This window comes from Motacilla alba, chromosome 1A (genome assembly GCF_015832195.1).
Source record: "Motacilla alba alba isolate MOTALB_02 chromosome 1A, Motacilla_alba_V1.0_pri, whole genome shotgun sequence".
Taxonomy (NCBI): Eukaryota; Metazoa; Chordata; class Aves; order Passeriformes; family Motacillidae; genus Motacilla; species Motacilla alba.
In genome coordinates, this window is record NC_052031.1 from 43521305 (window position 1) to 43548765 (window position 27461).

The 27461-nt window shown below is 42.1% G+C and overlaps 1 protein-coding gene across 1 annotated transcript; it reads right to left on the bottom strand.

Moving 5' to 3' along the window:
• Window positions 1-3526: 3526 nt before the first annotated feature.
• On the bottom strand, window positions 3527-24320 carry UBE2N (ubiquitin conjugating enzyme E2 N). Its single transcript, XM_038153061.1, has 4 exons — window positions 24176-24320; window positions 6515-6761; window positions 6196-6336; window positions 3527-5582 (listed from the first exon to the last, which is right to left on the bottom strand). Exons 1-4 carry the CDS (start codon window positions 24203-24205, stop codon window positions 5542-5544), a joined length of 459 nt encoding a protein of 152 aa, XP_038008989.1. The 5' UTR covers window positions 24206-24320; the 3' UTR covers window positions 3527-5541.
• Window positions 24321-27461: the final 3141 nt, after the last annotated feature.

Genomic DNA, 27461 nt, shown 5'->3' on the forward strand with positions numbered 1-27461 from the left:
GGTGTCAGTGCTCGGGCTGCTGCTGAAGACCTACCTCCCCTTACCTTGTTCTTTGAGCCTGCGTTCTTCCACGCTGTTAGGCTGGTAAGCAGCTCCTGTGTTTCCTCCTCTCAGTATGACTTGTGACACACAGACAGTTCCACAGCTCCCTCTCTTCAGCTTAAGGAGAGTTTCACCATAATAGTCCTGGCTGGCTCCTATCACTGTATCTCCAAGGCATCGAGTGAAGTGTAAGACTCAAGTCAAGGCAGAAGTGTGACAAAGCAGAACACATGGCAAGAAAGAGTGACTGACTTTCCCAAAACTTGGAGAGATTGTAAGAATCTTCAATCTTGAATTGAAAAAGTTAAGGTGTTTTTTAAATGTATCCTCTTTCAATACTCTTAGGGTCTCAGTGCTGCTGTGGCATTAGGCAAGGCACTGCCTCCTTGGCTCAAGTGTTGAACAAACAGCACCACATCCACATTAGGACAATGCTCCACATAAGGAATGGTGCCACCTCTTAACCTGCAGACTCAGCAATCACAGGCATTTTCTGCTTGTGACAATCTGATTGCTATGGGCTATGCACCACCACCCCAAAGAATGCTCTCGGACAATTTTCTTCCCTTAAATAAGCATGAAATAGTGTTCAAATGGCCATTTTAGGAAGGCAGGAGCCACTGAATGTGTCTGCTGTGCGATCAGCTGCTGCTTGCCTCACGGCCCACACTGCTTTCAGTAGCTCAGTGGTAGCACTGGTTCCCAGCAGCTTTTCCTCGTTTGTTACCACCAGCTCTGATGGATGGGCAGTATGAAGAAGCATTAAAGCAATGTATGATGCTGGCCAAAGACCATCAGCTTGTGCACTTACCCTGCTGTTGGCTTACCTGTGGCCTAGTGCCCATTGCATCCAGACAAATTTTGTAACAAGGCTCTTGTCCTAAGGGCCTTTTTGCTGTCACTCAACTGCTTCACTCGACTAAATATTTCCTTTCCTGTTTTCTGGCTGTGACACTAATGCAACCTGTCTTTGAATAAGGTAGATGAACATCCACAGCAACTGAAGGAAGAAAAAACACCATTAGAACCACCTTATTGTGTCTTGTGAGATTAGTCTGCCCTTGATAATTGAGCATGGGACCACTGACATTCTTCCATAAATTTACCACGACGCAGCCTAAGCCTTCAGTTTTACCTGGAAGAACACTGTATTACTCATGGGTAGCTGATGGGAAAATGACATCAGGTATTCAGGCTGAGACAAGCACACCCACTACAGCAAGCAACAACTCAACATCAGACATTAAATGTTTCCGATTTACAAATGACCTCACAAGCCTTAGGAGGCAACTTAGGTAGGAAGGTTCAGATTAGGTCTGAACCAAAAATACTCCTTCACTGCAGCTCTGAAGACAAGATCCCAGCTTACACAAATATCTGGAACAACCTTGCACAAGTACTCCAGTCAGAGATGGTTTTATGTGAAATAATTTGTGTTTACCGTCCTAAAAAATGAACTAATAAAAATGCTTCTGTTACATGCCATGCATCCATCTCTTTACATGGGAAGGCTCATGCAGTGTGCTAAGTACCTGTGGTTTCTACTTTCCAGTGCTCAAGAATTCTCCGTCAGGTAGAACACTCGGTCTCAGTGATGAGCTGACCAACAGTGACAGCGCTGTAGCAACTAACTCAGCTACCCAGGTGTGTCCTCTTAGGGTACAATTCCCTTTCCTAAGCCAGGTCAGCCGGTGGATAGTGTTCCCCTGAGCACTTCCACTGGAGCAGCCTTTACCCAGAGATACTCTACTTGCTCACCTAACCCCTGATCTAAGTGTTGAGGGGAGTTCATGAAAGCAAACACCACAGATAAGGCATTCATGCTGCTTGATGCCTCTTTTCTAATGCACTTCAGTGCAACATAATTAAGTATTTGCTTTAAAATTATCCTGCACATTTCCACAGAAAAGGCTGCAATAAACTCTACAAACTCCACCCCAGCAGGCATGTGATTATTAACCTTGTGCCATGCTCATAATGCAACACAGTTCAGCAAAGCTCCATACATTTATCAATTTGATTGCACTAAAAACTGTCCAAACTTGCATTAAAGTAGGAAAGCCTTGTGCTAAACCAGACAGATTTGAACAGGCAGGCAAACAAAACCCAAAAAACAACGGAAGACCCCACACCTAAACAAAACAAAACCAAGCAAACAAAAAAGATGGGGAAGCAGGGGAAGGGCTCAGCACATCTTCTGAGCAGTCTCCTCTGAGGATTTCTAAGACAGAAGTGCTGCTCTTCTCTCTACAATGTGGGGGGAAGCCACAAGCAATTGGAAAGTTGTAAGAGAAGTTAAAGGTTATCTTTCTTATTTTACCAGATGTTAAGAACTCTTAGGAAACTTGTTGCCCACTGATAGCAGCCCACTGCAGTTAAATGAAGCTCAGTGCCTAAGTAATGAATAATCACTCTTCCTTTTATTTCAGTGTCGTATCACATTACAGTCAAGACATGTTATTGACAAAACCTACCAGACATTTTACTTTAACCCTCAAAAAAAACCCCCAAACCCAGAAACCCAACCCAAGAAAGAAATGCATATAAATAGAGATGTCACAATTTTTGATGTCACCAGTCCATTAAGATGTTCCACAATAGTCTCAATGTGTTAGAAATACAATTACTTGAAAGCTATCAAAGCAATGTTCCACTTGGTTTAGACTAAAGTCAGCTAAGATACAAAAAACCTGTTCCATCAGTTCCCAATAATCATACACTTCATGCCCATGACAGAACATGGCTACATGTGAAGAGACCACCACTGAATATTTATGCAAAACCAAAAGTCTTCCTCTTGATCTACAGGAAACTACTGTAAAAGTATTTTGCATGTGTGGTTACAGAGCCCAGATGATAACCCTGGCTCAACAGCTGCACAGTTACTACCCAAACACTGACACATAAAATGCAATGTCATCAGTCTTGCTCAGGATTTTAGGACATTTGACACATAGCACCAGTAACGGTAGAGGAAACCCATTTAATTTAAAGTTACTGTAAATTGATTCAGTAGACACGTACTAAAAATGGAGATAAAACTAACATTCCCTAAAAGACAGCTGCATTTGCTTGTCAGCTGCAATGGTAGGTGTAAGAGAAATAACTGAGTTTCACATAGCAACTGGGAATACACACCTCCTGAACTGAGGAAAAGCTTATATCTTACTGGCTTCAAAGAATTTAGCCTGTCACACATTCCTTAGCACAAGCTGGAATGAAATCACCAGCCTGACTTTATACAGGGTTCTTAAAAGAGGTTTAAAAGTAAAATAAGTATTATTTACTATACATTATCTGGGTCTGGATTCATTCCTCCTGTGAATATAAAACTGTTTAAGTGCCAGCTCAGGTCTTGTTTCTCTACTGAAGGGAGGGAAAGCCACTCTCCAACAGGATGCTTAGGCGGGTCCGACTGTCCTCTGGGGGTGCCACCAGCCCTTGGACTAGAGACAGAGCTGAGGAAAGCTGCATATGTAGTGTAAGATAAAGCATTAAGAGGTAGGTGAAGTGAATCCAGAGCCTACAGCACAGCTCACTTATTCTCAGCTGCCTGCTACAGAAGTTATCTATGCTAGTAGCAGATCCAGGGCACAGCCCAGCCAACCCCAAACAGACATTTGTAAGAAGAGAGGGTTAATGGTGCTTACCCACTCTAAAGAACGTGTTACAAGCCCTGGACCAACTTTGCCTTACATTCAACACAGAAAGTACTTTTAAAACAGTTTTTTAATGACTCAGTTTAGTGAAAAAGTTGAATTCTGAACCATTCTTCAACCACGTTGGAGAGAACTTTGAGGGACAATACCAGTTACTAACCACTGAAAGCACTGTCTGTTGGAAAACATAGTTTTAATAGATATTCTTCATCTTACATAAGAGCACAATAAATACACCACATTCTATAGAAATTTCAGATGATACTAGAGGAAGAAGAGGTGAAAGAGGAAGAATACCAACAGACTACATAACCATGCCCCTGAATTGCATGACAAAACACTCCCTACTACAACCACTACTAGCTGTCATTTATGCATTTCAGGTTGGCCTTGCCAAAAGCTTTTAAGCTTTTTGTTTGGTTGGTTGGTTGGTTTTGTGAGGGAGAGGGCTTGGGGAAAGGAAGAGAACAGAGGTACAAGAAATGAAGGGAAGCAATTAGATGGGTTCCCAGAAAAGATACTGGACTCCTAGACAGAATGCATACACAAAAAACAAGGACAAGAAGGAATTTTTTCATCACTTTCCTTCCCTCCAATAAAGAAGCTTTGTTGCTATTTAAGCTGACCAGTTGCTCAAGCAAGTAGCTTAATAAGGCTTGTAGAGAAAAACCAGTGGTATGAGTTGCTAGCTGTAAGTGGCTAAGCAGACATCAGTCAATACATAAGCTGGCTCTAACAATGGTTCTACACACTGGAATTTCAAGTTACCAGAGGGCAGGAATTAAAGAAGTTAGAAAACCATGCTGCTATGCAGATACTCATAATTAGTGCTGTCGTTTGCTCTCAACCTCCTACTTCATTCTGGTTATGTCCATGAAACACACATCGACGCATTACTAAAATTAAGGTTACAACTGTTCCATCAGAGACTTGTTTCTAAAAGTCACTCCAAATGCAATTTCATATTAATTGGCCAGGTAAGGTCACCCACGTAACACAAACTAATAAAAAAAGTCAGGAACCAGATGAAGAAAAACAAATAAAAACCCACAAAAAACAAACTTGTGAATTCCCCCTGTTTACTGTTAAATCTGTCAGACTCATAAAGAAAAATTGTCAATTCTGGACTCAATTTTTTAAAATACGATTGTCACAGAGAAATGAAAACACAGCAAAAGAAACTATACAAAGGCAAAGTAGAATAACAAAAAATATTTTACTAAAACATAAGATTTACAGGAGATTTTCCAGACAAGCCATACAAAATGGTCACAAGCTTTTTCTTGGAGGGATTTTTCTACACTTGACAGCAGAATCACTATAGTATTAGTGAAGGGGATGGATGTTTAATGTTCCCGTTTTTTGTTCAAACAATGAAGCTTGTCCATCTACAGCGTCTAAGTTAGACTGGGCTAGAGGGTATATTCTAAAATATAACTGGTTAGCTGCTTTTACCAATGCAATTAGCATCACCATAAAAAGGGAGGAGGAGCCCACAAAATTAAAACAAAAAGCCCCGCAGCTAACCCTGCCTACCTTCATTCACAGTGCTTATACTTAAACCATGACGGGAAAAATGATTAAAAGCAGAGATGTGCTGCTGCTTTCAAACAATTTCACAACAATCCAGATGATACTTCTAGCCTCTGCTCATGCGGTACAATAGTGAATTAGGACAAGACACAGATTTGCTAATGTGCATTTAATCACCAAAGGACTGAAGATGTCTGGGCTTTTATTCTGTAATGTTTCTAAGACTGTGTCCATTAAATGCAAACAAAAAAGGAAGAGGTCTTGGCAGAACAGGAGAAGTGATGCACACTTGATGTTCAAAGCGCATTTAAATATTATTCATGGCATATAGCCTAGTCCATGCTCTGGCTGTAAAGAAAAAGAAACACATTTAAGAAAAATGCAGTTTTCAGGCTTGATTAAAGTAATTTTAAATTTATATTCTTAAAGATCTCCTTTATACCACTGCTGCAAGCACACAAAATGTATCAGTCCTGAGATTTTTAAGTGCAATTGTGAATTCCAGCAGCTGTCAACTTTTATATATTATAGAAGCAGTCTGACAGTAATGGATTCAAAAGTGACAAGGCATAACATAGCAACTCTTCCATTCCACTATAGCCTGCAACAGATGCAATATCACAGATGTACTTTCCATTCCTTAAGCCATAGAGGACAACCAGTAGAATTCTCCTTCATTTTACCAGAACTCCAAATTAGAGAGACTAGCTAATTAGGACCATCAAAATTCAAGATACAACAGATCAAGAGAGCTTCTTCTTCTTCTATCAAGCCTCACAGACTTTAAAACAGACCACTGCAGGCACATTCAGGGCACCTGGACCATGCCTGTATGCAGTAATTTTTTGTTTCTTCAAGCTGCAGACATAAAACTAGAGGTCAGGTTTTACATACCCCAGCCAGGGAGTAGTAAGCCATTCATAAAACTAAGAAGAAAAAAAAAAGTTAGAAGATACATCACCTGTTTCTATGGCTTGGGCTTCATTGGTCTTCCATTGCTCAGCTACATCATTTGCTAGTGGATCATCTGGATTGGGAGCACTTAACAAAGCCTGGATTGATAGCAGAACTGTACGAATCTGCAAAGCTGGGGACCATTTATCTGAAGAAACATTTATAGCACTATGAAACACCATATTCACCACAGTCTACAGAAACAGCAAGTTTTTCCAGATTAAAGAGGAAGCAAGATAGTCTTTAAACACAAGAAAACTCTTTTAAGCATCAACTTACATCTCTATTTAATATGGTAAGAAGAAAGAAAACATAGTACCACTTACCTTTCAAAATATCTAAACATATTCTTCCCAGCTTGTCTACATTAGGATGGTAAATTTTGGTCATGAAACGTACTTTAGGAGCTGCCATTGGATATTCTTCTGGAAGGAATAGTTCAAGTTTAAATGTCCCACCCTCAAAGGGGGAATCCTGTGGACCTGCAATGACCACATGAAAATAGCGTGCGTTGCTTTCATCTGGCTCTGCTTTTATCCCAGGGACTGGCTCTGCCAGCAAGCGCTGGGTTTCCTAGAAGAAAAGGAGGCAATGAAACAAAGAAAAACCATTTAAAATAAACACGACCTGTACAAACCATTTTAAAAGCAACAAGCATTCATTTAGCCTATATTCACAGAAACTATGTTAAATACCTTAAAGTCAAAGAACATCTGCAGAAAGGAGATGAGGCTGTGGTAAACTGGTACCCATCTCCTTCCTCTCAGATCCTCGCCTGCTGTGTGTTTCTGTAACACACAGTAACAGATAACTCAGCTGCCTCAATTTTCTTAACTTCTGATTGAACTATTGCCAAGCCGCTGTTTTTCTCAATATACTTAAAAGCACTGTAAAGAACACCACAATTAAAACACAAAGGCATTTCCCATTCTACCTTAAATAAAATCTCCCATAAGTGAAAAGCCAAAAGGATTAATCACCCACAGAAAGTGTTCAAGGTTTACTCTTAACAAGAATGGACTGGTTTATTAAGCTGAACATTTGTACTGGAGTCAGATCCAACTTTGAAGAATTTAAAGTGCTACTCTTCTGCAACACTAAAGGTGTATTTTAAGGATGTTTCATATATTTAGATATATAGAAACATAAATACCTTTGGTGTGAGCAATTTCAGCCTACAATTTCAGCCATGTTTCAAGTCACCCCTAACAGACAGTAGAAGACAGTCAAGATGTTCTGTAAGCAGCAAAATTAGGGAAGGCCACTCTCCTACAGTGACCTGGTTTCTTTGCTGCTCCATTCTTCTGCCAGTCCTACCTCAGGACCAAGCTGAGGTCCATAGCCAAGAGCTGCCATCCTGCTAATGCACTGAGTAGACAGACCAAGTCAGGTACATCTTCCTTTCCTCTACTGCCTGTCTTCACAAGTCTTATGGGCACCCTTCTAGTTTTTATAAAAAAGAGCCCAAGGCCAAAATGGGACAAAAAAAACCTCCTGCTAAAGCCTCATTTCCTCACGTAATTTTAGTTCCATTTCCTATTTCTTTCTAAGACTGCTTTTACTGTATACACTTGATTTTTTCATCACCTTTCTATGCTGGCTTTCACAAAGAAATATTATCCTGTTTCTACTGACAGAAGATGTCAACTTGTAGGTGTAACACTATTTTATTATTTCAGTTTTATAGCATATTTATTCTACATGTCTACAATTCCAAGGATGGGGCATCCACAATTTCTCTGCACAACCTGTTCCACTACCTCACCACCCCCACAGTAAAGGATTTCTTCTTAACATCATATCTAAACCCACTCTCAGTATGCACACCCTCATAGTCAGCCTCCCTCCAATATGGTAAGTCTCTATAGAAGCAAAAAGCACACAGATTACCTCTACTTAGCTAAATAAATTCTTCAAACATAGCTGCACTGCTACATTACTCTTGCAGAAATAAGTGTACACAGCATTTAAGTGATACTGCTGTCTTGATGCAGTTAAATAATACCTCATTTTACAAAAACTGATCAATACATAAAGAAGTAAAGTCATGGAAATTAATTCCAAAATCCAATTACTCATCTCTGAATTGTCAAGGTCCTACAAATTATAATATAGAATTTATTACAATGTATATTTGCAAACCTAAAACTAAATATATCTGGTGTGCTTCCTTGTTGCAACTACATATTGTCTATTTATCTGCATAGATATTAGATGCCACTTACACACCTCACTGGAAGGCCATCCAAGCTTCTTAGAGCTGTCAACATTAACTTCTGTGAGTATATTTATGTTATACACATAATTTTTGTATTCTGCTGGCTATTTACTTGTACACTGTATGTGTAGAAAAGCAGTCATAACAAATTCTAATAGTTTACATTCAGTGGTATGAAAAGTCAGTAAGAAACTACAGATAATCCCTGAAATGCAGAAACCATTCTCAGTTTCCTTCAGCAAGCTGTCAGTATGAGTGCTGCCTCAGGTAAATGGGACAATTTGGGTTTCTGCCTGTAAAAGACCATATACTGTTTGACAGCTCTGGCAGAGGAAAGTGTCTTATGCTAAATATAAACTAATGTGAGCCAACTGAAAACTTAAAAATAAGGAACTTATGGAGAAGACCAATTTTTAAACTTTTTCACAGCTGGACTTTGCCAGAGATGTGCTCGTAAGCAAACCGTAGCTTTGGTTCTGATAGGCATGCTCAAAGATTATTTTTTAATAATAAGGATAACACATTTTAATAGCTGGGCTGATCTCAGCAGTCCCCCAGCTCCCTCTCAGTCACCCCAGTCCCCAGACTGCATCCCTAGTTATGCCAGGATGCTGACTGTAACTACACTGGGGAGCCAATCCTGGCTTAAAATAACCCGGAATCAGCATTTCTCTGGCAGCAGCATCAGCACTTCTACCTGCCAGCAGATCTGAGGGAGCAGTGCCTGGCTGCAAGCTGCACGTTCTGCCACTAAAAACCATTTGTCAGTAAACAACGGGAGAGCCCATATATGAGAAAAACAACTCTTTCAATGCAGGCACCCCATAATACCTAAGGGGCTGTACCACTGTGAGCACGTCACCCCGCTCAGAAAGCCCTTCATGCCTCCACATTCTGTGACTGTGGTCACCCTGCTATGAAACACCCCAGCAAAAGGGGGGGCCAAGAGGAGCGTTTATGCTGCACACAGCCACTCGAGTACTGAGCCCACAGGGGCCCCTGGGGAACGCTACTGTTAGATGAAATTCCAAAGAGGCACACCTTGCTTCCCGCGCTGCGCACAGAGCTCCATCGCTATCGGCGTCACTGAGGCTGCTTTCAAACAGATTGAGCATGAGCACCCGTGAGGGAACTGGTTGACACTCATCTTTCACACCCACCAGGCTCTGCTGCAGCAGAGAGCAAGCACCAGGCTAAACTTCTCCAAAACACTCAAAATGAAAGGCCGTGATCCCATGAACACACATCACTGCCTCTGTACAAAAGCTTCAGAAAACACAACTTTTTAGAACTGTGTAACACAGACAAGCCTGTTAGACTGCGAGGAACACAGCAAAGATGCTATTTATTGAGAGAATGTGCAACACTTGTATTTAAATACATCAATACGTCCTAAAGTTTGACAGTAAATAAGGGGTTTGTCCTGCAATTATGAAGACATTAACAATAATATCTTAAATATATTTGGGGGGACACCATGGAAAAGGAATAGAAAGGGAGAAATTAATCAAAGGGTTACATTGTAAGGTCTAAGCATATAAAATGCTTAAACATACAACTAGGCCCAATTCTAAAGTGATTATAGGGGCTTGATTTCCACATTTTAGGGTAAGATGGACAGTTGCAGACATGCTGATACTAAAATAAATTTCATTTGCCATAAAACTTGCAAAAATAAGTCATATTTGAGAAAAAACACTGAGTATACAGGCAATGCTATGCACCTGGTCATAGCATATAAACAGGTCAGGAAGCTGACTTGTTTTTAGATTTTAATTCTTTTAAGTGTACATTACCAATTGAAAAACCCAAAACAAACAAAAACAAACCAAAAAGAAACACAAAAAAACACTGCAAAAAATAACCACCTATCACCCTGTAGATCACCCAGAAGAGAATGATGAGATGTGGACAAAACAAGGAAATGTTGAACTACACATTGATCTTATTCTCTAATTCCCAGACGATGGCTACCCAATGAAAATAAATCTCCCAAACACAAATAAATAAGTGAATGTTTAATTTCTTTTAATTAAACTTTTAACTTATCACTTTTATTAACTCATCAGATGATTGAACACACGCAATACTCGACTTCCCACATTATTTTAGGCAGACTTTCTTACATTTTTTTAACTGAGGAAGTGAGTTTTATGCACTCTGTTACTTCCCCCTTTTCGCCCAAAAGTGCCTTTAAACCCTTTGTCCAATTTCAACTGTTCTGTACTTTTTGTAAGCTGTCAGTGGCTAGGGCTAACCCTAACCAAGCTCAGTGTTACTGGAGAGGAAGACATGAACAGCTCCAATACTACTACTGCTGTTTGGCCAGCTTATTCCAACCAAGTATATGCCACCCTTGCCCAGCAAAAATCTCTGACAATACAGATAAAAAGAGCTGGAACACCCATGTATAAACAGGATAAAAAGGAAAAATAATAAATTCAGAGAAAACTGGGTTTTGCATTTCTGCTGCTCACAATAAATTTTTCACAACAGAACAGTTAATTTTGTCTCCAACAAGAATACAAACTCCCATCAAGTAAGTGTTCCAGAATCATATTATGTAGTGGTTTTTATTAGCTCTCCTCTAGCATACTGAAGTTTCACAGAAGATATTTCAGCACATATTTTGAAAGTTCTACAGCTTTCAGTGAAGTTTCCCATGCTGCTGTAGGCAACTATTTCTCTGTGTCATACTCTATAATGTTTTTAGATTGAGATTTCTTCTCACTCCTGTATTTACTCCACTTTTTCCAATTCCAAGTAATGTAACAATTTCCATTGACTAAAATAAATTAATAAACCCAAAAGGAAGATACATTCCAGTCCATACTTGAAATAAAAACCAAAAACAAATCTGACAATTACAACTGTTTATGCCTCCCCTTTTTTATTTTTAATTAAGTGGTTAGAAAACACAGAAGTGTTGAAGGTGTTTTGACAAGCAAAAGCAAAGCTTTCCTTATTAACACAGGTGGCCTGAAGCAGAGTGACAGATGATACTGATGGGACAGATGGTGTAGCTGACATTCTGCATAGCTATTCTTCCATGAAGACGTTAAATTCAAAACTAATTGTACCTGAGGGGGAAGAAACCCTCAACCTGTTTTTACAGTAACATGTGAGGACAGGAAGCCTCGGGAACAGAGAGCATTGTCATGCTCAGAAGAGACCAGCAGAGCAGGAGGCAGGGGTGAGGGCTTTTGAGGTTGCCAAGACTAAGAGAAGGCACACAATGAGGAGAGATGGATCCGCAGGAGAGTAGGTTTCATTCATTCTTTGAGCTATGCTTGATTATTCTGCTTTCAGTCAAAGCGGGGGAAAAATGTTACTGAAAAGCAGATTTAACCACCAGGATTCTCCTTGTTCATACACACAGAGTAAGACAGAGCACTTCTTTAAGGAAGTAAACTGAACAGCCAAGAAGATGCTCCCATACAGACATGCAGGAAAATCAACTGCTAATTAACATGGAGGTATGAGCAAGCATACAAAGGAGGAATCCATTAGAAATATACTATTTCAATCACTTTCAGTCTTGCAGAAGTGTTTGCAAAAGCCTCAAGCTGTCAAGGCCTTAGTCAAAACAACTAAAAAGATTTCTGTCTGCTACCCTTTTGAAAAGCAAAAAGCTACTTCAGGAGTCTTGCTTGCTATCAACAGACTAAGGCAGGACTAAATAGCTACAAATAGATAGTGCCAAAATACAAAAGCAGCAAATACCAGAATCAGAAGACTCACCTATGCAAATACTTGCAAAAAAAACCCCAAATGTTATTTCTTACCTAGCAGAGCCACTGCAGCTGAACTGTAAAGCTTCTCTGTCTGACAGAGACCACTACAATACTGAAGGAAGAAATTTTTGCATGGAATTAGACAATTTTAAAAGCTTCTTCATTGTTTTTTAGAGAGGAGAGCTATTTTTTGCTTGGAAAAAATAGTGCAATTCTGTTCCCTGTGCTATGGCAATAGTTAACCACCACAAATTTTAAACAGCCTGCCAAGAGACATGGCTAAAACAGTTAGGAACAAATCAGTATTAAGCACCTATAAAATATGTGACCTTTAAAGCTACTAGAATTTAAGAGAAGCTTGCCTGTGAAGTCAGCACAAACTAGCTCAGAGAAAAAAATCCAAGCTCCATACCTCTAGACAAATGTGCTTTGCTTAGTAATTCAGCTACCTGCATTTCATTTTCCTGATATTCTAGTTTTCCTATTTCACATTCAATATTACTGCTATGCAGATTACTTTAATAAATAAAACATGCTGCTTATTAGTCCACTAATACTGTGGTCTCAGTGAGTATTACAATTGAAGGAACACATTTTTTTACAGAATGGTCTTCTGGTCCACATTATCCTTTAATATCATCTGTGAAATCACCTAGTGAGCTTTGCAAAATCCATTAGAACAAAGGTAGCTTAGAGAAATCATACCGCCTTACAGGGTCTGAATATTGCAAGGCAATAAATTATCAGCCACTGCAGAAAGGAAAGAAAAAACCAAATTTGTGGTGCCTTTCCAGTTCAGCCTATTATGCACTTTCACTTTTGCCTGTATAGCTGTCTCCTGACTTCATGGTCTAACATAGCAAGTGCCCAATCTGAAAGAAAAGAAAGGGAAAAAGTCATTCAAGAGAGAAGAGTCCCTGATGCAGTGCACCAAATGTTCCAAGCAAACAGCTGTGCCAATAAAAAGCAGGGGACAAACACATGCTCTCAGGAGGATGGGAGAAGATTCCTTTTGCTGAAAGGGCTGGTTTAAAGAGCTGGGACTGCAGTGTTAACCACAGCGGGATACCAGCGTAACAGATTACTACTCAGTAACTAACCTAAAAATGAAATGCAGAGCCTTCCTCCTCATTCTAAAGGAAGAAGCTTAACTACCAACTAGGCTAATTTCAGTAACAGATGGCAACTACTAAATTAAAAGTCTTCACCCATCTATAAAAGTCTTAAAAACCAAAGACTCCGCTAATCTATAACAGTTATCTAAGAACCTTTAATAGCACTAAGACTACAGAAAAGCATCCTTATGGCTAGCAACTTTATGCTAGTACCTTAAAAAGAGAGATAATATCATTCAGAGGCTGACATATCTATGATAAAATTATTCTGAAACTTCAAAACACAAAACATTAATAATGGCCTTTTACATAAAGAAAAAACACTGCAGGTCTTAAAGCTACTAAATATCTGAAATAGCACAATAACACACCGTTAAACAAAGTCTCAGGGGAATGATTCTTTCCTCATATTTTCAGTAGCACATTTACTAGCTCAATTCTCTAAGCAGTAGTCAAACCATTTTCCTTCCATATCACCTACTAAGACGGAGGTTACTCCTACAACTTTGTCAGGCCAAGGCAAGATACAAGTCCTCTCTAATCTATGTCAGACACTGAGAAAGTGTAGGCAGTATCTACCCTTACTTGTAGGTTCAACTAACCCTACCTTTATCCTGAACAGATCAGGGAATACAGATGATGGATGTGGACTTAATCTACAACAGGAATTACAGCTCAAGTACGAGTGTTTATTGCTGCCATCTTGCCAGAAATTACCATTCTGCAAATCTACTGAGAAAGCACACCCTGAGAGCATTCTCAATGCAACTCAGGAAAAGTGAGCTAGGTCTTCTTAACTAGATCTTTAATCTGAAAAATGCTGATTGACAATATAAAAACTCCCCTGCCATCCAGCAGAGGACAGGAACTTCCAATAGAAACCATGGAACAGCTGGCACTGGCTGTGGATAAAAGCATCACCAGTACAAACGAAAAAAATCTACACATCCCAAGTTTCCTCCACAGGTGCTACAGGAGAAGGTTTCCAAACAGCCAGTTACCAAACTTTTTGGTAACCCTGGCCATTTACAAAAGGAACAATAGGATGCAATGCAACACTGTAGGAATAGTCCCAAAATGGCCAAAAAGAAGCGTTACTTGTAAAATTAAAAAGGCATCCCAATTGAAAGAAATCCACGTCGGCTTGACCCATTTTTTTTTGTATTTGGTATGATCTAATCCAACTGCATTACCAACTGAGCACATGTACAGGCTGTATGTGTCAAGTTGCTGGCAGCAGAGGGGCTCCAGGGGTGACCTCTGTGAGGAGAGGCCAGGAGCTGGACCTCACCAGACACAGCCAGCTCCAAAACATGCCACAGGACATGGGTGAACCCATCAGCCAAGCTGGTGGCACACCTGGGAAAAGTATTTAAGAAAGAACAGAAAACAGCACCACACAGAGAGAACAGCAAGGAGTAAAAAAAAAAAAAAAAAAAAAAAATTGTGTGCAAAACTAATGTGAACAGCAAGGTCAGAGAAGGACAGTAAGGACAAGCTCCAGGCACCAGTGCAAAGATTCCCTGTAGCCTATGAAGGATCACAGTGGAGCACACACCCACATTGCATCCCATGGAGTGGACCACTCTGGAGCACAGGAAAAGTGTGAGGAAGAAGGAACAGCAGAGAGGAGCTGTTGTGGACTAACCATAAACCCCCATTCTCCATCCCCTTGCATCCATCAGGGACAGGCACGTTGGGGAGCAAGAAGTGAAGGAAGAACTGAAGTTGAGTACTGGAAAAGGGTGGCAAAGGTGCTTTTTTAATTTTGTCTTTGTTTCTCACCATCTAATTCGATCTTACCTAGAAGCAAATTTATTAATTAATGTGCCCCAAGTGGAGCCTATTTTGCCATGATGATGATCAGTAAATTATCTCTCTGTCTTTGTCTTGATCCATGAGTTTTTCCTTCTTATTTTTTCCCCCTGCCTGGTGGAGGTGGGGAGAGTGTGGCTGGATGAGCACCTGGCCAAGGTCAGCCCACCTCATCATAAACCACACAGTACTTTTTAATCTGTGTTTGAGATGTCATATCCAGAACCACTTTTAGAGAGAATGCAGTAGACAGTTTCAGACTCCACAGATGATATGGAAAATTAAGAATTTTTGAGAAAGAGATGACAGACTTAAAATTAAAACCACTAGCTCCATTTCCTGCTACAGTTGAAATAATCACTTGCAGGGTATCACACATAACAATTTATGTGGGAGAAAATGTGATCAGGAAAAAGAGAGATCTTTCAGTTTAACTGATTGCTCATCAGTTATTTCAGTATTTGCTTCCTAAGGGAGATAAGACATTTGCTGCCAAATCCTCCAGGAAGATTTCTAAAACAGATGAAAAGACACTACTAATAGCAAAAATCAAAGAGGAGTTTTCTTTTTTAAATTACACCTAAGTTCCACTAATTTTTAGTCACTGTGAGTGGAAGTCCTTTGTTTCATTCTTCACTGGCTGTTGAGTTTACAATTAAATCAAATTGCTTTTCTACCCACCATTTCAGCATGGTTCTCAGTCTTTCCTGATTAACTTCACTCACGTCTGTAACTACCTCCGCCATTTCCTTTCCTCACAAAATGCAAGTTTGCCTGAATGGGAAGATTTAACTTCTCAGCAGCAGTGCTAATTTGAACAGTCATCCTTCCACTTACTCCCCTCATCAGCCCAAGTGTTTGCAAAGTCAAATAACAGATGAGATCACAGAACTAATTTGGCTTAAGAAATAACCTTTACTGCAGAGTTCTGAGCCAAATCAGTTCCTCAGTCTAAGTTCACCTCAGTGGCACAAAAATTTTTGTGCCAGCACACTCCAAGCTGAACCTGTTCATACAGTAAGGCTGATCAACCTGAATCAGAACCATAGAACAGTCTGGGTTGGAAAGGACCTTAAAGACCATCTCGTCCAACTCTCTTGCCATGGGCAGGGACATCGCTCACTAGGTCAGGTTGCTCAGAGCCCCATCCAACCTGGCCTTAAACACTTCCAGGGATGGGACATCCACAACTTCACTGACCAACTTGTTCCAGTGCCTCACTACCTTCACAGTAAAGAATTTCTTCCTTACATCTAATCTAAACCTGCCCCCTTTCAGTTTGAATCCATGCCCCTTGTCCTATCCCTATATGTCCTTGTAAAAGTCCTTCTCCAGCTGTTTTGTAGGCCCACTTTAGGTACTAGGAAGCTGCTACAAGAAAGAGACAGATTGATCACTTGATAAACTTCTGGCTACAAGAATGAGCCAGATCTGGTTAAGCTAACTTCACTAAGTGGTAACTTCTTCACTTTGTGCAGCTCTCTGCAAAAAACATAAGTACAATAACCAACTTCAACGTTTCAATTCAGACTACACAGAGAATACATTTCTTTCATACTTTCATTCTGACTACAGGTAACCCTTACCAGTTACCAGTGTCATTACCTTCGAACCAAAACCAACAATCCAGATTAATTTTGGGGTATGAAATGGAGACTTAAGGCTTTAGTTAAAGCACTACATTGGCACAGTGACAAGTTATAATTACTTGCCAAATGACAATTCTTTCCTGTTTGACTGCGATAAAGGGGAAGATCACACTGATCTCCTTCACCGAGGAGTGATAAAATGCACACAAGAAGGTAAAAAAAGCATACACGTTTTTGCTTTGATTTTTGAGGGGGAGGCAGTAAGAAATAGTGAAACTTATCAGTCAAAACTGTCTTCTACATATAGGGGTAAAGCTGCCTCAGAAAACTACCAAGATTTAATTAAAATCTCAGTATTACATTACACTGCATTTTGGCACAAATTCTTCCAGGGTCTATCAATTCATCAGCTACAACTATGCAAGGAACTGGCTGTAACCAGCATTACTGAAAAAAAATTTGGTTACCTAAGCAGATGTCATATTGTCAGAGAGATTTCAGAATGTTTACATTAAAATTATATCACTGTAAAACAATTTCATTGAAGAAAATCTTCTGAAAGTAACATTACCTTTTAGGACAAAGAAAAAAAGATTTCGCAGCAAAGCCCATTAAACTGTAAAGCAAGGGTCAAACATCATAAAGAGGAGGCTACACTTTGGTTCACAAAAGCCAGCCTCCACATGAATTCTCTTCCCTGCCATATAATCCCCAAGTGTCAGCATTCCACATGCCCCCACTTCCTGGGCTCACTACTGGCTAGTGTCTCTTGTACATTAACACTTCTACCATCCTGCAGGTCCCCAGACTCCATCACCAGCCCAAACTGTACCCAACACCACCTCCCAAAAAAAAGCAACAAAACATGTTCAAAGTGTCAACATGTCAAAGGCATCAGCTGTAAAAAAAAAAAAAAAAAGAAAAAAACAGTGGTACAGCAGATTTAGAAAACATTAACTACTACTTGACATACGGACAGTTGTCCAGCAAATTGATACTACAGCTCTGCTAAGCAAGCACTGTGAATGAACTCTGGATTGCTCACAATCCTCTCACACACTTCTGGCTCTCGAAATCCCATCACCACACAGTTTTGCAATAAGATGAACACAAATGTATTCCAAGTAAGAGCGCCTTCCCAGAAGAAAAAAAAAAACAAACCCACCAAAAAAAAAAAAAAAAAAAAAAAAAAAAAAAAAACACACAAAACAAAACAAAACAAAACAAAAACAAAAAAAAAAACACAACCAGAATCCACCCTCTCTTGGAAGAACTTGTAGCCAAGCAGTAACATGAAGAGGGGCATTTTAAGGTCAGCAGCACCTCCCCCTAGAATCTAGAATGACCTCATTCTCAAATTTTCCACAGCAGATTACAGGATTTTGGAACTGTGAATCTGAGATTCTATGCAAATTCCTAAAGGATTATCTATGTGATAGCACAGATAGAGCTTTTCATGGTGCATCTCCAGCTATTGTAAAGTAAGGCATAACTGAATTCGCTAAGCTAAGAGTGTAAACCATTCCTGCAGTTATCCTGATGGAGCACATTTGCACTGGAGGCTTACATTCACATATGGTGCAGAGTCAACAATCAAAGTGTGGTTAATGCAAACAGTAATTCATACTGAGCTTCTGTCCAAATGCTTCTATACTGGGTTTGCATGGCAAGGTTCTGGTAGCAGGGCAGGCCCACTGAGGTGCTTTTGTGAGAAGCTGCCAGAAGCTTCCCCCATGCCCAATAGAGCCAGTGGCAGCCAGCACCAAGACAGACCTGTCCCTGGCCCAGGCTGAGCCAATCAGCAATGGCAGTAGCACCTCTGAGGTAATATATTTAAGGGGAAAAAACCCACAACCTGGGCAGCAGCAGACAAAGAAAAGAGATTATATGAGAACAGCAACTCTGCAGACACCAAGGTCAGTGCATAAGGAGAGGGAGGAGGTGTTCCAGGTGTGGGGGCAGAGATTCCCCTGCAGCCCACGGTGACACAGGCTGTTCCCCTGCAGCCCATGGATGACCCCATGCTGGAGCACATGGATGCACCTATAGGAGACTGTGACCCCATGGGAAGCCTACAGTGGCGCAAGCTCCTGGCAGGTCCTGGTGAGAGAGAAACCCATGCTGGAGCAGGTTTGCTGGCACGTGTGACCCATGTGGTGTGAACTTGTGACCCACACTGAAACAGTCTGTTCCTGAAGGACTGCATCCTGTGGAAAGGACCCACAGTGGAGGAGTTCATGAACACTGTGGCCTGTGGGAAGAACCCATGTTGGAGAAGTTCATGGAGAGACCACATACTGGAGCAGGCAAAGAGTACAGAGAGTTCTGCCTCTAAGGAGGCTGGAGCAACAGTGAAAACCTGTGATGCACTGAACACAACCCCCACTTCCCATTCCCCTCCACTGCTGAGGGGTAGGAGAGAGGAAAATCAGGAACAAAGCTGAGCCCAGGAAGAGTGAGGTGGGGGGAAGGTGTTTTAAGATTTAGGTTTCATTTCTCATTGACCTACTAGGATTTGATAGGTAATAAATTATATTAATTTCCCCGAGTCAAGTCTGTTCTGCCCATGACTGCAGTGGGCGAGTGATCCCTCCCTGTGATTCTCCTGACCCAGGAACCTTCAGTTGTATTTTCTCTCCCCTGCGCAGATGAGGGGACGGATAAAGCCGTGTCCAGCCAGGGTCAATCCACCACACCATCTATGCAAAATTTGCAACTTGCTTCTCACTATTAATCCACCAGTCACAAGTAACTAAAAAAATGTGATTTTGTTTTATACTACTACACAAAACAAATTTTGATGATACTCTGAAAGCCATCTAAACGTAACAGACATATACAGTATAAAACAACTGCATGCAAAGCAATAAAAAAATCCACTGGTTTACTATAGGTTTGTGTCTCAAAGTTGCTCAAGTATTATACAAGATGGTCAAAACAGGATTATTGTCTCTATCTGGGTTATCTGCTGGGGTTTTCCTCCGTTTTTATTCTACAGGGTCTACTGAAAGCTTCTTTAAGAAAAAGGTTGTGAAAAGTTACCAGTGTCCTCTGAAAGATCTGTTATTAAGATCTGTTATTTTTTTTTCAGAATTTAACCTGACTAGACCTAACTGGAAGGTCTCCTTATCCTCTGGCCTGAGCCTTCTTCTCAGCTTCCCTCCCCTACCTGCACAAAGCATCTGTCCTGCCAAGCTTCAGGCTCCCAACCCCTGCCTGTACACTCCTCCTACTATCCCAGCCAGCCCAGACCATATCAGTCACCTGGCAAGAAGACTCAGGCAGGGTTGCAAAACAGAACATGTACTATCTTTCTACATTTGGGGGGGAAGGGGGAAAGAGGAGCAGAGAGAAGATGGTTTTAAGAAGAGTACAAAAACACCTCTGAAAATTCCCAAAAATTTCACCCTTCTGTCAAATTTCAAGTTATACACAAGATTCAAACGGCATACAAGATGCAAAGAGACATTACATTCTCTGATAAATGTCAAGGAACAGCATTCTTCAGAAGTTAATGTTTTCTGTGCCTAACCACCACCCAAAGCAATACAAAACTCCACAAAAAGGTATTAGTTATTTGTCTTTGTTATTTAACTTTTTTGTTCAGGAAATAAAAAAGTGGTCAGACATGTCGCAGAAATCAAAAAGTAGCAGTGACTTAAATTCTCATGCGGAGACAGAAGTTCATGCCTCAAAAATCCACAGCTTTCAAGAAAAAGTAAGAAACTTCAAGTTGGCTGCCAGTAACACTTTTAAAGAACTTCTAGAAAGTTCCAGTTGCAGGCTAAACGCCTGATTTATATTAGAAAAAAACCTCAAATATATAAGGCTGATTATACCGACCTGTACTACAGAATGCTCTAAGTGCCTAGCATCACACACAGCAAGAGAATCTCCATAAAACCCCCCAGAAATTTTAGATTTTGAAGCAGTATTTTGTAGCTAGCAATCCAAGTGTTCCCAGAGTTTCAAAAATTACAGCAAGCAGGAGTTCACTGCAGATAATGAAAATAGCTTCACACAGTAAACAGCAAGGAATGTGTATTGTATCTCAGACAACACCACAGTATCGTGCAAGGGAGGAAATCAAAGTCTCTGTAATTTAACGCTGATAAATTCATTAGAAAAAAGAATCTGAAGCAGCCTCAGCTACTGCTTCAGATGGTTACTTCATGATAGGAGCAGCTGCAGTGATTGTAACAGAAGCACTAATAACAACTGGCTACAGTCAACTTAGAGACCTGTGCATCAAATCATGAATGATGAGATCACTGCAGCAATGAAAGCAGCAGAGAAAAAAGCACTTTAAAAGATGATATGGGGCAATATTACCCATTCCATTCACATACTCTGACTGCACTTGACACAGCAATGAGGTGGATTGAATGTCAGCCAAGAAAAAAATTCAGATGCAATTCAATTCCTTACTTGACTGGAGGTACGTGACTTTGCAACATGGGAAAGAATCAACATAATAAGGGCTTGAAAGTAAAAGTCACTGGGCTTATTTATTGTCTGTTGCAAAGGCTCACCTTTTAATACTGGAAATAGTCACTTTTTGAAAAGAAGTTTACAGCATGAAAACTACACATCTATGTAAATGTGCCAATAACACATTTTAATGTTATATTAATAGGGTTTTTTTTGTCAAGATGATTCTCATAGGACCCCTGCTGTTGAACTACTGAAGAAAACAAAAATACCTCTTCTCCATTCACAAGATACAAGGTTTTCCAATTCTGATTACATCTTTTAAGGTTCAAAACTACATCAATGTCTTCTACTCACCATTTGTAATGTGCTAGCAGTCATAATTCTAAAGCAAGTCATCTTTTGAACTTGCAGACCATTCCCACACACACTTTATAAAGTCCGTTTTTAAGTAATCTGAGGAGAGCAAATTTGGAATAATTCTGTATCTTCTGCAACAACTGCTTTACAACACCCATACTGTTACCTGTTCATTGAATTTGAAGAAAGTATTGGAAACATAAAGAGAGCTCTTGCCACTGCAAGGAAAGCTCCTGCTCTCCTCCTGGGCTGGGTGACAGCCTGCGCACAGCAAAGCCGCAGGCTGAGGAGTAGAGGGCTGCAAGTCAACCTGAGAGCCCAGCCATCTGCCAGCAGTCGCTCAAGACAGGGAATGCCAACTGCACTCGCAGCGGCCAGCCAGGCTCAGGACTTCATTACAGTCCAAACACACTCTCCTAGCCCCAAGAAGCCATCGAGGGTCTCTCCTGGATGACAACACAAAGGGTGCATGTGGCAAAAAGAGAGAAGGTATTTTCCTAAAAGTAACCTACCTCATTTATTTATCATGGAATTTATTATTGTGCCTAGCATGAAGATTTAATTTTCTTTACTGGAGTTATTTTACCATTACTCAGCTCTTTCCTATCCCTCTCTTCCACTTCTTTTCCAGATCTTTCAAATTCTCACGAGCCACTGAGTTCACTTCCTCCCCTCCCTCTAAGGCATCCAGAATAGGAAATTCAACACTGAAGTCAAAACTGGCATGGCAATTCTTACTCACGACTCCTGAAGACTTAAGCAGGCATACTTCTGGGCCCGCACCTCTGCAGCTGTGGGATTTCAAGGTATGACTTTGCACATTTTTGAGGCTGTAGTAACTAGTCAGACCCAAGTCCTAGATCATACACACATGTGGCAACCTAAGGCACGCACAGCACAGGAGCTGAAGAGCTAATCATCTAATACAACCAAGCCAAGATTTAATAGCTCTAGGCTGGCTGCAGACAACTTCCAATGCACACATGGAAATACCCAACCCACCATATGTCTAAGGGGGATCGTTCACAGAAAAACTGGAGTTTCTAGGACTCTCTTTAGCCCTCCACCTTTCTTCTCCAGGAGGAAAAGAAACAGTCCCACATCACCATGCACCTCTGAAGTGAGTAGTGTAAATTGTGTCAGCGTTTTTTTCTAGAAAATCACAAAGAAAACAAAAAGTACCAAGAACAAAATTTATGCACCAGCATAAGTAGGTGCACTTCTCAGTTGTATTCTGGGGATGTGGCAAGAGCAATGAAAATTTAATGCAGACACCAGCCTCATGACTGAGCTCTTACTGCAACTCTGAGATAAATACCAGTTCCACTGTATTATGAATCACTGTTCCCTATCACACCTGAAGTACATTCAGATTAGCATGCTGTGCACTCAGGCAGCTGGACAGGCGTCAAAATCTGTAAGATTGGTCTTCTTTATTTTTACTACTTGCAATTCTGAGCACTAATCATAGTTTAGCTCTGTTCCACAGAAGATAAACGCTACTTCTGCCTTATTTTACCTCGTCATCTCTAATGCCTACTTGATAACTAGACTTCTTAGACAAAATAATTGTATTTTTTTAATCCACTATTTAACACTTTCTAAATTCATTTATTTACAATAGCTGCCAACCTAGAGAGCTTCACAGTGTTAAAAGTTAACATCCATTCATTGTAACAAACTATGAGGATGCTGTCATTTCCTGAGAGGGCAAACGAACCTTACTGGAATCAATTGATAACTTTTGTAAAGAGAATGACCACCCGTCCAAGGGCTTCATCTTGCACCAGTACAAATTGAGTAGGAGACATCAGTGCAGCAGGAGCAACCACGTGAGCTCCAGGACAGAGCTATGTTTTGATACAGCTACCTGTATCTCCAGTAAGTGACTCCAAATTCCTCAAGTCTTAAGCTGGAACTGAATTCGGAGGATCTGCTGAAAGTACCCCGAAGTTAAGAACCCTTGCAAAGCTGGGTAAATCAAAGTCGAAACATAATACAGAACGGCCAGCATGACACGTTAATAGGGTAAGGGCCGACACCTCCGAGCAAGCATAGCAGTAACCAGGCTGGCCTGTCCCAGCGCGTACCACCGGTGCCAGTGTCCCGACGCATACACAGCCGTGGCCCGGGCTTACTGCTCGCTGTGGCTCGTCCCTCACCGCACAGTTAGAGAGAGCCGAGAACGGCGCCACCGCCGCCCTCCCCCGGCCCAGGCACGCCGAGAGCTGCGCCGGGAAGCCGGGGCCTGGCGGAAGCCCTTGGTGAGGAGCCGCAGGGCGGGCAGAAAACAGAGGGGGGTGTGCCCCGTGTCTTCCGAGCTCCGGACCCCGAAGGGTGCGCGGATACAAGCGCTCGGCAGCACCGGGGGCCGTGGGGCGCCGCCGCCGCCCGAGCGATCCCCGCAAAGGGCACGGGCCCGCGCCCGCCGGGAGGGCCCGGCCGCTCCCGCCGCCCGCGCACGCCGACACAGCGGGCGGGGGCCCCGCGGCGGCGGCGGGAAGCGGCGGGGGCGCGGGCGGGACGGCAGCGAGGCGTCCCTCGCCCGGCAGGGGCGGGAGGAGGCCGGGGAGACGGCCCTGCCCTAGCGCGGCCCTGCTCCCGGGCACCGGAAGCGGCGCCCGGCGCGGCGCTGCCCTCGGCGCGGGACCCCGGCCCGGCGCGCCCGGCGCTGCCGGCGGGACACGGCGGAGCGGCGCGCGGCGGGCAGGGCGCGCGGCCGTACCTTGATGATCCTGCGGGGCAGCCCGGCCATCTTGTCTCGTCGGTGCAGGCTCGGGGCGCGCCTCCGCTCGGGGCGCGCGCACGGCCGGAAAGACCCGCGCCGCGCTTCCTGTGGCACCGCCCTGCGCGCGTGGCGCCGGGAGATGTAGGATAAAGGGATCGGCGTGCGGGGTCAGCGCCTGCGACGGGCGCCCTGAAGCCGTCGTTAGCGGGGTCGTACGCTGGCAGCGCGAAACAGCTGCCCGTCCCTGGCTTTTAGCTTCTGTGACTGTCCCTAAACCTGCCTCAAAGATATCTTAGAACATCAGTACCTAAAAGACGAGGAGCTACTGATAAGAGTCTGGCAAAGGGCCACAAAGGTCATGAGGGGGTCTGGCACATCTCTCTAACGAGGAGACACTGAGGGAGCTGGGCCTGTTTAGTCTAGAGAAGAAAAGCGTGAGAAGCTCTCTCATCAATACGTAAAAATATTTCGAAGGTGGGTATCGAGAGAATAGTGCCAGACTTTTCAGTGGTGCCCAGTGACAGGACAAAGAGCAATGGTCATAAAGTAAAACACAAGAAATTCCATCTCAACATAAGGAAGAACTTCTTGAGGTTGAGGGTGGCAGAGCACTGGAACAGGCTACCCTGTGAGGTTGTAGAGTCTCCCTCTCTGGAGACATTCAAAACCCACCTGGACATGTTCCTGTGTCACCTGCTCCTGGTAACCCTGTCTTGGCAGGAGTGTTGGAAATAGGATCTTCCAGCCCTAACAATTCTGTGATCTTTGTCTTAATAACACCTGGTTAGTGAATCTCCTTTTTCAGCAGAAGGAGGAATATTGTAAATGTTGGAGTATAATTACTGCATGTAAGTACTAAGACATTACTATGGCAGCGTAGTAATAGTAGCATCTAAGAATGTGCCTCATTATTTATGGGAAATAAAAGCACAGAAAAATGAACTAATTTCCCATAGATTACTCTGCAGGCCAGCAGCACAGCCAGGAACCCTCTGTACATACCATTCCCTGTCAAGTGTTTGCTTCTGGTTTAAAACAGGACATAATTTCTGTGTACTCTGGTAGAAAGTAAAGTTCTCTGGCAATGGCAAACCTAGGAGAAAGACTCCATGACTCCAACACTTATTTAGATATTAAAGCATCTTCACTGGACCATACCCTCAAGACAAAAGTAATTAGAAAATTATGTATTTTGTTACAGTGCATGCTGAATTACTTCACCTTCTTTGTTTCTGTCTTCACCCCTTTTTTTTTGTTTTGTTTTGTTTTTTTCTCTTTTACACTTCTCCCAGAATACTGTCCATTAAAGGATTGGCATACATGGAAGAAAACATGGGCCAAAAGTTTTTTGAAAGTCCGTGAGACGCAACAACAGACTGAAGCATGGTTGGCTCAAATAAATGTTCATAGGTGTTGAATTCAGTGGCCCCTTTCAAGTGTGGTGGACCAGGAATCTTGCTTCAGAATCAGAAGCTACAGCAAGTCAATCTGGCTTATTATGTTTTGACAGCTTTTGTTGCACAACAAGTGGTCTGTCACATTCTGGGAGTTTTCATTATACCTCTTCTTCTGGCTTCTTTTATGAAAGGGCTTTTGAAGTCCACTTGATGAAGAGATGACAGTGAACAAAAACATTGATTTGTGTTGTCATATCTACAAAGATTTAGACTGTTCCCCTAAGCCATTTTAGCTCCCAGAACGACTCCTGCAGAGATCCATGAGTATCCATATTGGGTGGGAAAGCTATCCAGACTGGCTACTCCACAATTCCAATTGTAGACTGTCGCCTGTAGTCCCCATTCAAATGGGCATTCATTCCTACAGCCCAACTCCACCAAGGCCTGCCTCCACAGTGGTTGAGTGTGTAGTTTCATGTCAAGGGCGCACCACTTTTTATTTGCACTGCTGCTAAAGAGGACTGCTGCCCTCCTCCTCTGCCACACACTGCTGTTCCCTCAGCTCACACCATGATCTCACCTAAGAGGAGCTGATCAAAAGCACAAATGGTTCCTCAGTGAGCTGCTGTGAACCACAGGCAGCCACACAGCTGTACAGGTGAGGCATAAACAAGGACAGGAACCCATGCCTGAGGGTCTTAGAAAAGGACAACAGTCTGTAGTTCCCTGCATTGGGAGTAGTGTGAAACTACATACTTGAGGTTAAGTTAGACCAAACAGCTAAATCAATCTTTTAAAAAGAGGCTTCTTTCTTCCCTTCCCCATCTCACTCCTACCTTCCTTCCTTCCACATGGCATTTTCCCCACCGTTCATTCTGCTGGGCTGATGCAATACACCAATTTCGCAGAAAAACAGCCATTCAGTCTAGTCTTCCGCTGGACTGGTCAATTGGTTTGTCTTACAGTCAAGCCCCAGACAACAAAAGGTAATGTAAGTGAGAGTGAAATTGTACCTGTGTTATCCATGAGTAATTAACTCAGCTTTGGATGCCCCTCAGCCTTTTGGAGAAGCTGTGGGCAGCACTGAGGTCCTTCTCCCTTTCCCTGCCCTGTGTTCCTGATCCACTCTTGTCATTGGTATGTATCTACTGGGGTATAGGGGGTTGTTGTTGGGGTTTTTTTTTTGGCTAAGTTACCCTTCTGACCAGCTCACTGAGGCATCAGAGCTGGCACAAGAGAAGCAGCAGGAAACAGGGTGACATGGTGCAGGTGTAGGACCATCCCCTCCTGCAGCAGTGACCTGTTCTGTTGGCTGAGCTGATCTTGTCCCACTGCACCACTGCACAGGCCAGGATGGGGAGCACAGTAATGCTCCCACAAATCTGTGATTATCACACCATTGCCAGGATTACAGTGGTTCCAAGAACAAAGTTAGGCAACCACCTTATTCACCAACAAAGTGTTCTATAATGGTACTATAGGCAGGGAAGGTAAAGAAGTGATTTCAATTAGGCAATTAATACACCCAGAACAATTCAATACAGCTGCTGACCATCTTCCTGTGACAGCTTCTGCTGTCATTGAATTACCATTGAATTACTCACTGAGTGGGTGCATCCAGGCCAGCTGAGCCTGTGGCTGACTAATCTTATTTCCTCCTCCTAGCCCTCTTGCAATCTTACAGAAGTTTTACTGTAATTACAACTCTCTTTCAAACCCCAGATTATTTATTTTTGCATAAAAGCATTTCTATATTTTTGCCAAGTATTGTAGAAAATCTGTTCTACAGCAAAAACCAGACGGATGTATGTACACATGCTAAATGAATATTCACAGTAATACTCAAATTTTATATTAAAAATATTCAGTAAATCCCAGAGTAATGT

What these genes read in the sequence shown, in the direction of transcription:
- UBE2N (XM_038153061.1), bottom strand. Translation starts at nt 24,205, where the DNA reads ATGGCCGGGCTGCCCCGCAGGATCATCAAG. An exon ending in ATGTTTAGATATTTTGAAAG is followed by an intron (nt 6,337 to 6,514) that starts GTAAGTGGTACT and finishes ATGTTTCTTCAG; the next exon opens with ATAAATGGTCCCCAGCTTTG. An exon ending in AGCCCAAGCCATAGAAACAG is followed by an intron (nt 5,583 to 6,195) that starts GTGATGTATCTT and finishes TTTTCTTTACAG; the next exon opens with CCAGAGCATGGACTAGGCTA.